This window comes from Acanthaster planci, linkage group LG12 (assembly GCF_054643075.1).
Source record: "Acanthaster planci isolate LZ-2023a linkage group LG12, COTS_SCS, whole genome shotgun sequence".
Lineage (NCBI taxonomy): Eukaryota > Metazoa > Echinodermata > Asteroidea > Valvatida > Acanthasteridae > Acanthaster > Acanthaster planci.
This window is the reverse complement of record NC_141788.1, coordinates 16,302,685-16,318,717: the sequence shown is the minus strand read 5'-3', so window position 1 is coordinate 16,318,717 and position 16,033 is coordinate 16,302,685. Positions and strand designations below refer to the sequence as shown.

At 42.0% G+C, this 16,033-nt stretch overlaps 1 protein-coding gene across 2 annotated transcripts; it reads left to right on the top strand.

Annotated features, from left to right (window-relative positions):
- Positions 1 to 115: 115 nt before the first annotated feature.
- Positions 116 to 12,933, top strand: LOC110978494 (uncharacterized). Of its 2 annotated transcripts, XM_022233540.2 has the most exons (8): positions 116 to 227; positions 2,077 to 2,181; positions 2,965 to 3,188; positions 4,503 to 4,703; positions 6,301 to 6,385; positions 7,471 to 7,716; positions 9,149 to 9,460; positions 11,398 to 12,933. In XM_022233540.2, exons 2-8 carry the CDS (start codon positions 2,175 to 2,177, stop codon positions 12,195 to 12,197), a joined length of 1,875 nt encoding a protein of 624 aa, XP_022089232.2. In that variant the 5' UTR covers positions 116 to 227; positions 2,077 to 2,174; the 3' UTR covers positions 12,198 to 12,933. The 2 variants fall into 2 exon arrangements, with proteins under 2 accessions (XP_022089232.2, XP_087000676.1); XM_087144550.1 differs by lacking the exons at positions 116 to 227; positions 2,077 to 2,181 and having other exon boundaries at positions 3,054 to 3,188; positions 4,477 to 4,703.
- The last annotated feature ends 3,100 nt before the right edge of the window (positions 12,934 to 16,033 follow it).

Below are 16,033 nucleotides of genomic sequence, written 5' to 3'. Positions count from 1 at the left end.
TAGCAGCCCAACTTTTTCCTCTAGACTAGTCGCATGGAACAGTCGTAGATGGGCAGTTAATAATAGACGGGTACCCTCGTGAGGCCAGTTGTTCTTGTGGCACATCATATTCCGTCGTCTGGGATTCTGCTGGTATAGACTTCCACATTATTTTGTTGTGGAAATAGGCAAAGTTAGGTGATCGTGGATGGAAAGCACAGAGAAAGTGATACTGGGATAATGTTCAGGTAGTTATAAGTAGTTATAAAGGCCTGGTCCAGCCCTGGCCCTGTACTTTTGAAAATTGGGAAACATTGATATTGCGTAGAGTGGAAGGAAATATTGTCGCATCCTGACTCCACTTCAGCGGCTGTGTTGTGTGTGTGTAACGTTAGCCATCATCTTAGCAGGCTAGGTCTAGGCCCTCGTGTGTATGATCATGCGCGATGTACAGGGTGTCCCAGAAAAAAAAATAAAACCCTGAGTAATGGGGTTTATGTGCCCAAACCGTGAGATATGATTATATTCAGATAGTGTATAAGGATCTCCAAAAAGTAGAAGCAGTATTCTTTCTAACGATACCTTGATTGATGGTATCCCTCCTGTCATGCATGACTGAACACCATTGTCTTGAAAATGGGGCATCTAAACTCAGTTGTAACACTTTGGATGCTAGCCGGACTAGCAGTAATGGTTTTTTACCAGTCCACCAGCATTTTCACTAATCCGCAACTCTACTCAAGCAAATTAAACACACAAAGTGGTTACCTGCTGAAAATGGTTTGTTTTATTCACAATGCAAGAGACAGAAAACAAATCCATATCATTATGAACTGTTTATGTACATGTAAAGTACATGTAGGCCTACATGTACGTTCTTTGTAGTACGTACATGTACACGCACATGTACGCCCGTCGACTATGTCTTGTTACAGTCAAGCTACTCAATCTCCCGCGGTCCACCTGATACTTAAAGTACCGTAAAATATGTAGCACACAAATGTTCTTTTGACTTTGTATAAGGCATTCCTAGCCCTAGTCGCAGTAGTATGTACAGTCTATTGTTGGTTAGGGTTTGACGAGCATGTAAGGCTGGGTGTGAGATCATTCACAACACACACGCTATACTCCTACCACGGGGTCAGCTGGAGGCTTTTTAATTGTGAACAAATCAGTCTGACCTTATTTTCTTTATTTCTGTCGTGCCCATGTTCAGTTATTTTTTGGTGGATTTGGCGCACCTAACAGTACATACATTGTACATGTATTGTTCATGTTCGTTCTTGACTATGTCCAGTACCCGTAGCGCACGAACCAAACACGACATCACAACCGCCACAGCGTTCATGTAAGAACTACCTGTGACCAGTCAGAAAAACCAGTATTGCAAATTCGTAGCACACGTAATGTATACACACACCATACACACAGGGCACGTCATGTGCATGGGATGCATATCCATGAACTTACATGTACCTCTGCGATGCAGTGCATAAAAGCATGTGCTGATTTAGATCTTGTCTCAGGACCAATGTCAAGTCATAGCATTGTTGAGATGGGCCATACACAGTAGTCATTAAACAGCCGACAATAAAGTGCGATAGCATGGGCATTCCGGAGTAGAAGTTTCAGACGATTAACGATTTCAAATACTTGCAGCAGCTAGAGGGCATGCATCCATATCAACTATTTTGCCACATATTTCAGAATATTGTTTTATTAGACCCCCTGACTACCCAGACGAGGGCCTTCACTAGACCGTACGGTTTTTATTCAAATTCGGCTAACAAACCATTGTTCAGGTCAAACCCTGATTTTACACAGAACCTGGAGGAAACAATATAGCCTCACTTTGTGATAAATGTGTCACTTGTAATTTACTCCGTTTTCCAGTCTTTTGCCCTCCACCAAGAGAACAAGAGCAGGAATGTCAATGATTGTGCAGTGTCTCCGTACATTGATTAATCCAGCAAGGAATAACTTCAAGGATTTTTGGCCTCAATCCTAAATGCAGCAACAATTTAGATGTTCATCTCATGACTTACATGTAATTTGGTATTTGTACAAGCAATGAAACTATTTTTTTTCCACTTCCAGGAGGAGGTATGGAGACCTACGTGTACAAACCTGCTATAACCAGTGAGGCTTTACAATCAGAAAAGTGGGACTGACTTTCAGCAGAAACCTCAAGAGCCATGGAAAGTATGTAGAATTCAGAAATGGATATCTAGGGTTCCAGTTAGTTGTCCCACTGGCAAATGTTTAGAAACTTTTGTTGTAATCCTGTACAATCGGTGAGAAAAAAAAAACATTTGCACTGCTCGACACTGCATCCTTGGTCACAAAAATTGCAAATTTACATGTAAGTAAATCAGCTAGAAACTTGGTTCTCTGCAATGAGTATTGTATTATTTTATTGTCATATTTTTAAAATGTTTTCCACATAGTGGAAGTGTGAACCTGAGTTCTTCCACATCCTTGCACTTAAAAAGATGTAAAATTTTGATCGATGCACTTTTGATTGTTCGTACCATGATTTGACAGCCTGAATTTGAAACTTTAAGTCAGGTCAAATTACAGGTCTGTTCAGTGTGATAAGGGTTTAACGGTGACAAGGAATGCTGGGGGGGGTCCATGTGAATAGTGACTTGACTCCTCACTGGATGATTGTCAGTGGCATGGGATGGACTTATACTTATTATTCATTATTTTTGGTAATGACACCAAAGATTCCTCAAAAGCGCATTTAGGCTTGCAAGCCTGAAGAAACCTGTAGAGAGGAGACAAGGGGTAAGAGTTACAGTTTTAGGGGTGGGAGGAAAACCCCAGAGGAATATTCTGGGTAAAACCCACAGAATCGGGTTGGGACTGAAAACCCAACCCACATGTGGAGCAAACCAGGAATTGAACCCCGGGCCATGGAGTAGCCATAACCATAACCATGACTTGCACCACTGTTTTCATTCCCTTGTACTGTACATGTAGCTAAGGCAATGCTACCAGACTCGACGCAATCAGAAGCTATACCCCAGACCTCGTCCGCCGCTTCCAATCAACCCTTTTCAACAAAAGATGACTCATCAGGGAGTAGTGGCAAAGTGAAGAAGAGCGATAGCTTCAAGAAAAAGAAAAAACGGAAGTCGGAGGAGTGGACTACCAAGAGCTCCAAGAAGAAGAAGCTTGGCAAAGAAAAGTCTCACAAGGAGCAGGTAGTTGACTACCATTTCATGTCTGGCTGAAAATGTCAACTTTTTTTTCTGGTTTTTTTTTTTTTGGTAGGATCCAAATCAAGCCATAGTTTTTCTAAAAAAGTAAAGATAAGTAGAAGCGAATTGTCTACCCAACTTGTAGACCCCCTCGTTGGTAAAGATGAGACAGGTTGCCGGGAATAGGTTCATTTACTTGGTACATGTATTTGCCTGGCATGCACACGGAGACTGTATAATTCTACAGAAAGTGATTGGACATGCTCAGTGCGTCTGTGGCAAAAGTGCACAAGCCTTTGCTCGCACATTGTGAGTTCCATCCAGAATGAGCATCAGTGATAAAAAAAGCCCATCTCTTGTTCCTGCAAGGAACAAATAGATCAATCCCACTGCGTTCCCTCGAATGATTCAAAATCATCACTAAAAAGCTCAGTTTACAGTTTTTTCACCAAAGTGTTGCAAATTTTTGAAAGGAAAATGAGCATTTCAGTCTCTGTAAAACAGTCTGGTACATGTACTTTCACACTCACCACTGCACAAGAGTCGGGGGACAAGATTTGAAACTGGTCATCTTTATAATCTACCTCGAGTTGAAGTACGCCCTCACCAGCAAGAAAGAGACAGGCTGGTGAGAATATTTCCAAATGGGCCAGTGATTGTGGATGCGCTAAAATAAAAACAAGATGACCATATAGACAATGAGAAATGTATCGTGTGTGCTCAGTGCATTCCACACCAAATGCGCATGAACCAGTGCGTGCATATGATTAGCTCCCACCAAAGGGCCATCATTGCTATGTCGAAACACGCCCTCTCTCATTCCCGCTCAAATAAGGAATATTGACTTACATGTAAATGGTCCCTGGATCCAGTTCATTTTGGAGATTTTGGTCACGTTAGCTTCAGTGGTGTAATTATGGGGACTGGCACTCTCGGCAGAAGTTTGTGTCCCCTTGGCTATGTACAGGCCAAGAGACTTTTTCCTTCAGTGTACTGTCCCCTTGAAAAAAGTGTGCACCCTTGGTTACCACCTCCCCCTTAGAAATTGCACCCTAGTTATGCTACTGGTTCATGTTAAAGTGTCTAGGTTCATTGAGAAAGATTTCACTGTCTAAACATATGAATCCTTCAAAATCTCCCACTGTACGCGAAACTAATGGCATGTACAGTGTACTTTGTACTTTTGCCACAAGTCCCCTTGTGAAATATCTTTCTTAATCTCAACTTTCCTCTGAGACCACCCATAAGATTTGTAAGGACCGTGGAAGGTTGGGTTTAATGTAACGTACAGCTACCTTTTAAAATGTTTTCATCAAGAAATCGTCCAAGAAATCCAAGAAAGGCCACCCAGCAGCCAAGAAGGCAGAGCCAGAGGAGCAAGACTCAGACCTGGACCTGGAGAACGGCCTGAAGCCCATCCGAGACTACGTCAAGGACCGGGAGGACATGCTGGGGCAGATGTTTAAGTGTGTCCTGAAGGCTGACAAGCTGCGGGCCATGCTGCCAGATATACTCAAGGTGACTCTCAGCCCACACTGAGGCTACTTACTACTTAAGGGTTGGCAGGTGGAACCTCTGTACACTTCTTAACTATCAAATTCATGACGGAGCCAGTCTGATAGACTTGGCGTTTGGCACTGTCAGGCAAATTTTTACGTGTGTGGATATTCTGTCTGCCCAGAAAATGGACCCTATAGCCTAATGATTTGCACAGCCCTTGCTGGCACAACCTTTTTAAGTGCACTCTTGTTCTAGATTGAGGTGACATGCTGAAGAAGTTTAATATGCTCACCCACGTCCTCAAAATTATCTTGAGAATCTCAGTTAGATCACCCCTCATTCTGTGTTCCAGTGTTGCGAGGCCAAGAGACTCTCGTCTTTCTGAATATGCAGGATTGATCAGTGCTGGTGCTAACCTAGTTGTCCTTCATTGTACCTATTTCCCAAAATATCAATACAGATTCCAAACTTGCATACTGTTCTTTATGTTCCGTCCAGCATATGTCTTGTAGAGGATACCTGGGGACTCTTGAGGAATGTGGCTAAAGGAACACTTAATTAACCTCAGAGACTTCATAGTATCATAGCTCAGGACTTCAAAAGGCAGTGTTGGCATTGACTGGCCGTGGCCAGGAGTAACACATATGTTTATTGGAAGTGGCTGCAGCCACCAGCTAGTGGCTTCTATAGGCACATATATTATTTTTAGCTCCAGCCTTGACTTCCTGGTGTAGCTTGAAGTTTCAAAGTGTAGGAGAAAACCTACTGAAGGAATAGAGCAACCTCAACTCACTTTGTGGCCAGCAGACTCTTTGAGCCCTATGCAGTTGGTTACAGGCAAATGAAACCTAGTCCTGGGTAACTTTCACACTGGAACTCTCCTGAAGGGCCACAGAGTGCCATCTACTCTTCTTTGTCCTGGGTTTTACAGACATCCTCAGGACTTTTTCACCTGAAGATGAAACAGAATGATATAAATATAAGACTGTCACATATTGTACGTCCAACTTCTTGAAAAGATGATTTATTGTGCAGTATTAACCCTAACCCTACATAATACTACAAATTACTACTTGTAATAAAATGTAGTACTGAGCGCTGTCGCTCGTAAAAGGACATGACCTTATTGTTCTGTGAAGCCATAAGATACAATGCATAAGACAATGCACCATACAGTGCTGTGGCACTATGAATGCATGGCTTCATTGTTCTCTGTACAAGTAACAAGGGAAGTAACCTAGCCAGAAGTAGTAATCTGTATCGCTAGGTCCTTCAGGCTCAGACTATTACTTAGTATTTTGTAGTACTGTGTAGTGTAAGCCAAACAATATGCTTGGCGGTTAGGGTTAAGAAAGGGTTTGACTTGTAGCATTCTGTGTGTGTATCAGTCTTTTTTCTTGTATGGCATATTGTCAACATCTTTAATTTTAATTAATTTTGAGTTTTTTTAACCAAGTATAGCCATCCTCCTTCCCTGTTCCCCTACCCCCAACAACACATCAGACAATGATCCACATATTTTCTGCAAGGTGTGTTAAATGCTTGAATCTGTGTTTGATATATTTCCCTGTGCTTGGAAAATGGGAAGCTTTAAAGGTATTTCTGGCACTTGCAGGACGTGAAAGTGGAAGAACTGCAGCACCTGTGTCTTCTTCAGTTGGAAGGGATGTCCAAATCTCGCATCATGTCCATCTTAGCAGGTAGGTCAACTACACAGCAGGTAACTGGTGTTGTCAGATCAGTTTCATTTAAAAATAGCTTTGAAAGATGTTTCTTTATTTCAATTTCGTACAATTCATTTCATTTTCATGTATTATTAATTTCAACACCTTGAGCAATACCTAGCTTGGAAGCCAAAATTGAGCTTGTTAACCCCTTCGCGCCGGGACGCGAATAGAGCCGTCGTAAAAATTGAGATCCTCAGCCCGCTTTTCAGCTATTATTCTCGGCCCACGCTCGAGCGAACACGATGAAAGAAGGCAGACCCAGGCTCTTGTATATATGGTGATTGGCCTTGTATATTGTATAGTGTATATATGGTGTAGCCCAGAAATGAAAAGACCGAATTTGCATCATAATCACCAGCTTCACAATAGTCCCCACTATGAAAAGAGGCAAAGGGAATGTGGAAGGGTGAGTAGAGCCGCATGCCACTGAACAATCAGCCATTTCACCGTGTAATTTTAAGCAGGGCCACAAACAAAGAATTTGCAGTTTGGCAGGTGGCCTTTGTGGCCAAGTGAGGCTGGAATTCTTGGAGTCAGATTTCGGAACAAATTTCCCGTCGTCAAGGGGTTAATAAAAAAAAGTCTCACATTCTCATTCTGGAACGAAATCAGTACATAAATCTTGTTCGAAGTCAAAATGGCTAGGCTGCTTAGCCCTGAATTAATTAAAACCAGTGGTCAAATTTAGTTGGATGTTAGTTGTGTAAGGTTAAAACAGTATAACAGTATGCTGATCAGATATATAAATCTAAAATAAGAACTTGTCAATAATACCATACAGAATGGGCTTTATTTTCTAGCTCGGAATTCCCAGTAACCTATCATTAGAATCCATTCTAATCAAGCCTACATGTTCATGTCGATCCTCCACAAATCCAAAAGAAGGTTTAAGCATTTTGATGCTTGAAAAAAAGGTAGCTGCACCTGGAAATTTCTCCAGGATGCGTAAACTGATTTGAAATTAAAGTGCTTTTATTTTTTTCTGTGTATGGGACAGGTACAGTTTCTCCACAAAGTGAAATTGGTGGCCTATTGATAGATGTCTCTTTGAAATGCAGGGGAAGAGATGCAGTCTTCCTCTAATGAGGAAGAGTCTGACTTGGACCTTGAGAAGAACAGCTCCAAGATCGAGAACGCAGACGACAACCTCATCAACAGCGAGGTGGTAGACTCAACATCCAGCTTGCCTCAAGCCACGCTGCCTGTAGGGGATGTAGAGGAGGTTATGTCATTGGATGAGGCAGAGGAGGAACTGGCTGGAGAGGAGATTGTCAGGGGAGACAGTGGTGCAAAGGACCATGCAGGTACTTTCTGTTTTATCCCTAATCCTGTGAGACGCGGCATAATCCATCAGCATGATCACTTTGATGCACTTGGCAATCAACAGCAGCCAAATAAACTGGCCATGTTAAGATACTGGGAGCTAGTTCAACAATGCCACTATTGGATCTTGTGGTGACTGGCAAGCACAGGCTGTATGGCCTTTGGGAGAGTCGACCTGTTGGATCTTGTTACACTGGGCAGACAATCCACTTTGACAAATGATGCAGACTGATGCGTGTGGCAGGCTTTCTAGCCAAGTACCCTTGGAGGGTTTGGGTTAACGGAATTGTTTTTGAGGGAGTTCAGTTTGGTATGGCTTTTCTGCTGCTTGTCATGTACCAAGTATTTATGTGTGGAACATGCTCTACTGTTTCAGCCCGCTACAGCCTACAAGTTTGAAATGTTTTTGGTATTGAATCTCTTGCAAATTTTTTTAACTGTGGGGGAAACACGGCTGTTGTAATTGGCCCAGTTAACATTTTTTGGGTGTCATAATCTGGTACCATTTGGTAGCAATTTCAAACCGCTTTTTTTCATTGAGGACACGTCCAGTTACATGTAGCTAGTGGAATAACTGAAATTGTCCAAGGGAAAGTCAGTTTTGGTTATTTACAAAACCTGCTCATGTTTCCAAAACTCAAGAATCACATGGATCAGACACAGAACTCTGTGTGTGATAATTTTGGTCAATTCACTCAAGTCGAGTTCCAGTCCATATAATTTGTCATTTTGACTTGAGTCTCAGTCTGAGTCATGAAAAATTCAGACTCAAGCTAGACTGCATGCCAACCAACTGCTCTGATTTAATTGGAACCTTTCCAATTTTTTTAATTCTCAAAATTGGAACATTTCAATTTTCAGAAGAAAAGCAACAGTCAGGAAACCTTCTTGCACACCGTAGAATGTTCAGGAAGTTTGCTTCTTCCCAATAAGCTTGTCAAAACAAGTGCCAAGTACTAAGTGCCAAGTATCCCAAGAATACGGTGACACGAAAGAACATAAACAATAGTGAATCACAGTAAATGCTCTCCCTAGGATCGAGTTTGAAATCATTGCTTCACTGGCACACAGTGATATGCAACTTGATTCATTACTGCACATTCATTGCCCAGGCCTTACATGCTTGTCTTCACGTCCAGTTGCATGTCCATTCACTAAAAAAACAGCCCTATGGATCTACGCACATATGTTTTTGCTGTCTTGTTCCCAGACCAAAGGATCCCGACTGTACCTGTCACGCATTCAATGATCGAGAGTGAACGAGTATTGTAAAGATATTGCAGCAATTAGTGAGACAACAAGGCCCTTCTATTATGCCTGCACTTTGGGTTTTATTTTCCAAGTTTTCAATGTTGGCAGGAATGGGACGGTAGCCATACAACTGTCATTCACCAGTGCTGAATTTACAAACAGGAAAGGCAGAAGAGGATGACGTAGTCAGCCAAGATGGCAGCTCGCAGGACGCTGATGGTGAGACCCACCAAAGATACTGTGATGAGGATGCAGATGTGGAGGATGACGATGACGACGGCGAGGATGATCCGATCAGACGCTCCGACGAAGACAGTGAGGTGGACTCCGTCGTGGAGGAAAGCTTCGAGGAGGACCAGGAGGAGAAAGCAGAGGAGGTGGCAGTCGGGAAAGTCAAGAAGTTCCGCCGCATCAAGATTGTGCGGGCCGAGGGGGAGGAGTGCGAGGAAGGGGAGATAACTAGTGATGAAGTGGGTGAGTTTAGCTATCTGGCAATTCGGAGAGACCTGCATGGGTGTTAACAAGTGTAACTACCTGTCAGAAAAATGGCGCTCGTCCCCAAGAATCCCGCATAGTGCCCTGTGCACAGGAAGTTTCAAAATTACTCGCGTTTGCATAGAATGCCATGACTTTGGGGCAGGACATCTCATACATTTGCCTCTTGACTCTGTCTGCCATAGCAGAGAGCTCAGGCACACAGGCATATGTAGCAATTGTTTGCATGCATATGGCATGAAGAAGATGCAATTTAACTTTTTCATCTAATTGGAACAAATTAACGGTTTCTTGACATGTGGCTGGTTTATGGCAACAATAGTCTTCAACTGCCTGCTGGTGCTGTCTTGAAGTCCTTGTACATGTAAGGTTTGCATTCTCAAACTGACTACTTTTTCAACGGTTAACTTCAGGAAATGTGGCATAGCGTTGTACTATGTCTTAATACCCTACACCACAAATTTGTGGCATAGCCACAAAGTGCGATAAGACTGTGCCGAATATCCGAATATTTGATCGATTATCGAATATTCAAATGTTATTTTCCGATTTGGAATAATCAATTGTAAAATTCATGAAAATGAAGGGAGAATTTTCTTTTGTTTTTAATGAGAAAAATTGCATGATAGAGGCTTGTTTCAAGCAGATTTAAATGACAAGCGACAGAAATTGTACAATGACTCAAAAAGTGAATTATTCATTAAAAAATTTGAAAAGAACTAACATTTCCAACAGGGCAGAGATTAATGTTCGTCGCTTAAATCTTGCTAAATCGTGGCTGGATGTACTCGTACACATGACAAGCTAATATAGTGATTATAATGTACAATTGTGTGCATTATTGCAACTGATTTTGTATTTGTGGTTTAATCATCAAGAATCTGCCTGTCGGTAAGACCGAATATTCGGATACTCAATCGAATTGAAGGTCGAATATTCGAATAGTGAATTATTCAAATAGACTCAGCCCTACAGTGTGATTACAGTCAATGTCAAGAAAAATGCTCAGGTCTGCAGTGTTTTATATTAAATTATGTTAAAATGTCTTGGGCAAGGACGATCGCATCATTTATGGTGGCTGCTCCATCACAGTATTACAGCAGCCATTAGACAGTCATTGAACTACTCTGCCCACCATTTTGAAAATGTTTCATTTTGCCTTTGTCTGACCTTTGGAAGCATGAAGTTTCCACAAAGCCAATGTTTCACTCGCCCCAAAACAAAATTTTGCATTTCTGATATGAACCTTGAATAATGATTATCCTTATAGCAAACATGATTAATGAGTAGAATTGTCCATTTCTAATTACTTCGGCTCAACTTACACAATCTAAATGATTAATTTACACCATAATGGGCATGCTGGTTTAATAGTATAAGCAAGCATCAACAAAGTGTTCAGAAATTAGAAATACAAGCATTGTCATGCATCACTAAAATGTTTACAATATCAATAAAATATTCTATTCAGTGCATTTCATTCAAAATGATATCTGAATGTGGGATTTTGAGCAACCAGGAGAGAAAAAAAAGGTGCCGCTTGCGAAGTCAAACTTAGTGATACATTAAAGCCAAAAAATCAAGTTGCTCTTTCCAATACAAATGAAAACTCAAAAAGTGGCTCTGGCAACTTAAGACTCATTTTCACAGAGTGGGTCACACATGTGTATTAGCACTACCACCATAATTAGTCGCACAAGTCATGGACTTATGCAAGATTATTTTTCATGACGTGTCATAATTTTAATTACAATTACGCAACAACGTATGGGATAAGAAGGTATGCCCTTACTTGAATATTCATTAAATCAGCTGCAGGAGAGGAATTCAGTTGATTTTATTTGTTTGCAATAAAACTGTTTCGCTGTGTAAATTTCAATTTAAGATTTCTCCTTTTATGTCATTTTCTTGTTTAGAAACTGATGAGGAAAGTGTTCTATCCAGACAAGAAGCTGAAGAAGTCATGCAGAAACCAGAAAATGACTTTGTGGATGCCACATCCCCGAATATACACGCTTGGGCTGACGCAGAGGAGGGTGATGCCACTCAGGAGTCCCCTGAGTCTGCCAGAGTTCCCCAAGGTTGTCACGGTGATACTAGGGAGTGCCCGCCAAACCCAGGTAACCATGGAAACAATGACGACGACAACTGTGAAAATGTTTCAGTTGACGCTGACGGTGATACCAGTCCTCACATTGTTGTTGATGTCAATAGTACTAAGAGTGCCGCGGATGCCAGTCAGGATGTTACTGTTGGTGCAGTTGTGAACAAAATCTTGTCTAGTCGCGGAGAGGCTAACGCAGCCCCCAGCACTAGAATAAAGGAAGACATTGAGAATGAAAGCCTCATTGTCTTTGCCAAAGGCAACTGGGAAATGGAGTCAGAGGAGAATGTTGGGCAAAATTCAGACAAGGAATGTCGTGTCGATCATGGCATTGGCGAGGTAAATACAGAGGATGATGACGATGTTGACTGTAGCAAGAAAATCAAGGATAATGCCAGCAAGTCTGAAAACAGCGAGGACGATTCGAACAGGGATACAGTTGAAAACATCAAAAGAGTGCCCCAAACTGCACCGCCAGCCATGCAGGCCCAGGGGGCACCAGCAAAGCCATCTGGACGGAAAGTTTCTCAGGAACTGGAAGTGCTTGAGTTAGAACTTCGTGCCAGGGCCATTCGGTCACTCATGAAGCGGTATGGGAAAGATGTTGGTTGAAGCTGCCTTCAGGGCAGATGGAAACATTCCCAAAATGTTTACTTACTTGGCAGTTTGCTTGAGAGCAAAGTGTGTGCTAGCTCAAGGTCTAACCATGGACTAGTGCTGTGTACTTGAGCTAGCTATCTAACCCAGTCAACTCCCAGTTTTTGGATGAACAACATGGGAAGAATAAGCCACATTTTTACAGATCAAAAAAGTGTAAGAAAGAAACTTAGCTGTTGTTGAGCCGTGTTTATAAAAGTACTGAGTCTTGCCGTGACCTTTTGCCATGTGCGGTGGAAATGCCATGTAACTCATACATTATACTTTGTATTCACCTAAAATCCATCTGGTTGACTGTAATTCTGGTGTAGTGCCCTCTGTTGTCAATATGAAATTATGCTTGCTGCTGGTGCATTGCATGGGTGTCATTTCTGAAATCTTGGTTTTGTTGCCAGCTTTGACTTTATCTCCAGCCTGCATGTGCGACCATTTGAAACTCGAAACATTGGGTCAGAAGTGAAGGGGGAGGTAGTAGAGGAAATTGACAGATTTTAGAAAAAAAAATGGATAGATTTGGAACTAGGACCTGTAGAGAGTCGATGGCCCAAATTTGTAAAGACAAAGCCTGAAGCTAAGGGTGGCAGTGAAGTCAAGTTTGAGGCATTGCACAGTTGACTTGTTCAGTCCACTCGGTAAATTGATGAAGTCCTTCAAGTCACTGAATAAATCTATTGTGTTCTGAAATGTCAAACGTGTATTGACTGTTCTACTTGGAGGGGGGGTTAAGCGATGATTCCATCAAATGTTACCCACTCCATGATGTTCAGAATTTTTTCCATTTTGCCATTTCATGTGCCAAGCGGTTTCCCTCGGAGTTTCTTTTTGGTGAAGTGAATTGGAAGATCTGCAGTGGCATAAGTAACTCAGAAATAAGAGAAGGAACTGTGATCAAACCAATTTAGTGTACCCCTCTAGAAAATGAGGGCCCATATACCACTGAACACTAGGAGTAATGACCCATTAACAGAATGAGCATCCGTTAAAAATAATATAGCAAATCCAGGTAAAGGAATAAGTAATTCCACTTTCCAAGTCGAAAAAGCTCAGTATGATCACAAATCTTTACCAAGCTTTGATTACCAAAAATGATGTCAACATGTGTGAATGGTCCGGGAATTTCTTTTTTTATTTGCGTGACTTTTTTGTGCCTAGCCGTATTTTGCATATCGTTTGGCAGTTTCTTTGGATGCTGTCCCTTCCGTCCAGGTAATTCAAAGCCTCAGTCTGATGATGTGAGAATAAACACTTCACCCTGTACTGCCCTGTGGCAGGGTCGCTGGCCCCCTAACTCCGGCACCTCGGACCTCAAGATTTGAGCAGAGTGCCCAGATTAGACAAGAGTTTGAGCCGGCGTGGAATATTCAACAGCCTTAAACGGCGCGTCTGGGGAATATTCACAAACGGGGGTGCTTGTCAGTGAGTTTGCATCACCCCTCTCTTCTCTCTGTCTCTCTCTGTCTCCCCCCCAGGGGTGGAGATCTGTCATAGAAGTCTTTGGTGGCTGGTCATGAATTGTTAGGGGAGGTTTTGTGGATTGGAGCAGGGGATGAATTTTGAGCAGGCCTGGGTTGTTGTTGCAAGAACATGTGTGAGTGTCCATTGGAAAAAGAAGTTCTGACTTTATTTCTTTAGAGCTGCCTGTGGTGAGGATTTGATGCGTGGTTATTTGACCCTGATGGGAGAGAATCCAGGCCCTGGTTTTATTTCTGAAAAGAACAGTGCCAAAGCTAAACTTCCAGTTGCATGTCACGTTTACGTGGATTTTTTTCATTTTAATAGAACTTGCCTGATGTACTTACGTCAGTGTGTAAAATTTATTTGGGAAAGAAAAACGGTGAAAGTTTTGGCTGTACATTTACATGTAAGTGTCATACTTTATTAGAAATCTCCTGTATCCACCAATAAAATACAAGTTTCAATACGGGCGATTAGTTTGCAATGCGTTGACCAATCACAGGGCGCAAAATCTGTCAAACCTTTCTAATGTACATGGATTTGGTCCACAGATTTCATGAACTGTGATTGGTCAACATGTTACAAACTCTAGGAGGCGCACTATTGTGAAACGCCCGTACTGTAGAAACATAAAATAGCCACCTTTTTTTACATTGTGTGAAGCTGTGGTTTTTTCCCAGAAAGAGAGATGGTCACATGCCAGATTAACTCTCTGTTCTTTCACTCTTAACATTACAATTTAGCTTGTATTAGAAATTCCTACACCACCTGTTATTTCATGTGTGTTTTTGAATATAATTTCACGTAAAAGCGAGGTGGTCCAAATGAAAATAACCCCATTGGAAAGCCAACCTGGCTGAGTTGATCGGAGGCTCTGCTTCTTTTCATTGCTCTTCAAGGCAATAACACCTTTGTATGATTAAATTAGTCCCATCGTTTGGATCATTGGACTCGGATTTCATCTCGGGAAGGTGTCTTTATTACCCCAGACTGAATGTAATAAGCCCCTTATGTTTCCCGTCAGTGAGCATGATGAAACATTTGGGCATTGCTGAAGATAATTACGTGCCCGAGCTACTTTTTTATCTCAGAGCTGTTCGTCATTTCATTTCTTGTATTCAAGAAATGGCACGTCATTTTGTTCGAACACGGAAGCACTATGTTGCATCTTAACTACATGTATCAGGTGTCCTGGTCACATTAAATGTCAAAAAAGTAGTTCCCCCTCAGTGGGTGGGGCTAAAATAAAATATAATCACCCACAGCGACAGGGAAATGAGTGTATGTTTAGCGTACTGGACAACAAGTGGTGCTCGCCTCGGGAAAAAAATCAGGATTCCAATTGGCTGTGGCTTGTCATGTGATTCACAATGTGGATGGTGCCATTTGAATACATAATGAAGTCTGCTTGTCAGTCACTGGCATCGGTGTCATCTTCAGTAGCTGAGAAAAGAAAGAGACGAGAATAGTCTGAGACCGTCCTCCTGCTGTCTTGAGTTGGAGCCAGCTTTCCGTCGTGGGCTGTCATGCCCTTGGATGAGAGCAAAGGGGAGGGGAGAGCCAAATGTTACCCGTAAATTGCCAAGTTTATGTACACTGTCGGCTTGTCCTAGAAATGTTCATTTTGTCTTTCTAAAATGGAAACAACTGTCGAATCCTTAATGTTTCTTTGTGCCAAGATGGCCTTTTTTTTTCTCCTTGTTTTCTTTTCTCTCTTTTATTCCCACTGAGCTATGTCCACACAACTGCGGCCCAGAAATGTCTTCCGTCGCAGGTTCCAATTTCCCCAGCGAAAATGCACGACATTAATTCAAGAGTATTGGATGTCCTTGTATCAACTCACGGCAAGGTGTATTATGTTATCAAATGATTAGGAAGGAAGAAGTAGCCTGGGATGATGCCACTGCCTCCCTCCTCCCAATGCCGCGGCATTAACAGTGAGACTCGCCCCTGCTAGCAGGTGTCCTGTGCAGGTGCAACGTGGCATTTCGTTGCCTTATCCTCCCCTTTTCATATCTTCCAGTCGTCTTGTTTTATTACTTGGTCCATTTCTGTTCTGTCTTTCTCTGTCAGGATTATTTCAGAGGGAAATTACTTCTGTACTCGGAGCAACCATTTCTTATTGGTCCAGCAAATGAATCGTACATTTGGCTCTGCCTCGATGAAATTTTCTGAAGTCTAAATAATATGTCATCTTGAACTTATTAGATGGCACCTTGTGGATGTCAGTGCAAATATTTGATGGAGGATTCAAGTTAAAATGATTGCTGGAGAGAAAGAATTACCTGTAGAATCCCACAGGATCTGAAGAGTGCCTCCGAGTTATATAATAACAT

Bases quoted from the DNA above. Each gene is read 5' to 3' on its own strand.
- LOC110978494 (XM_022233540.2), top strand. The intron at 3,189-4,502 runs GTAGTTGACTAC...GTTTTCATCAAG, and splicing joins AAAAGTCTCACAAGGAGCAG to AAATCGTCCAAGAAATCCAA. The intron at 6,386-7,470 runs GTAGGTCAACTA...TTTGAAATGCAG, and splicing joins CATCATGTCCATCTTAGCAG to GGGAAGAGATGCAGTCTTCC.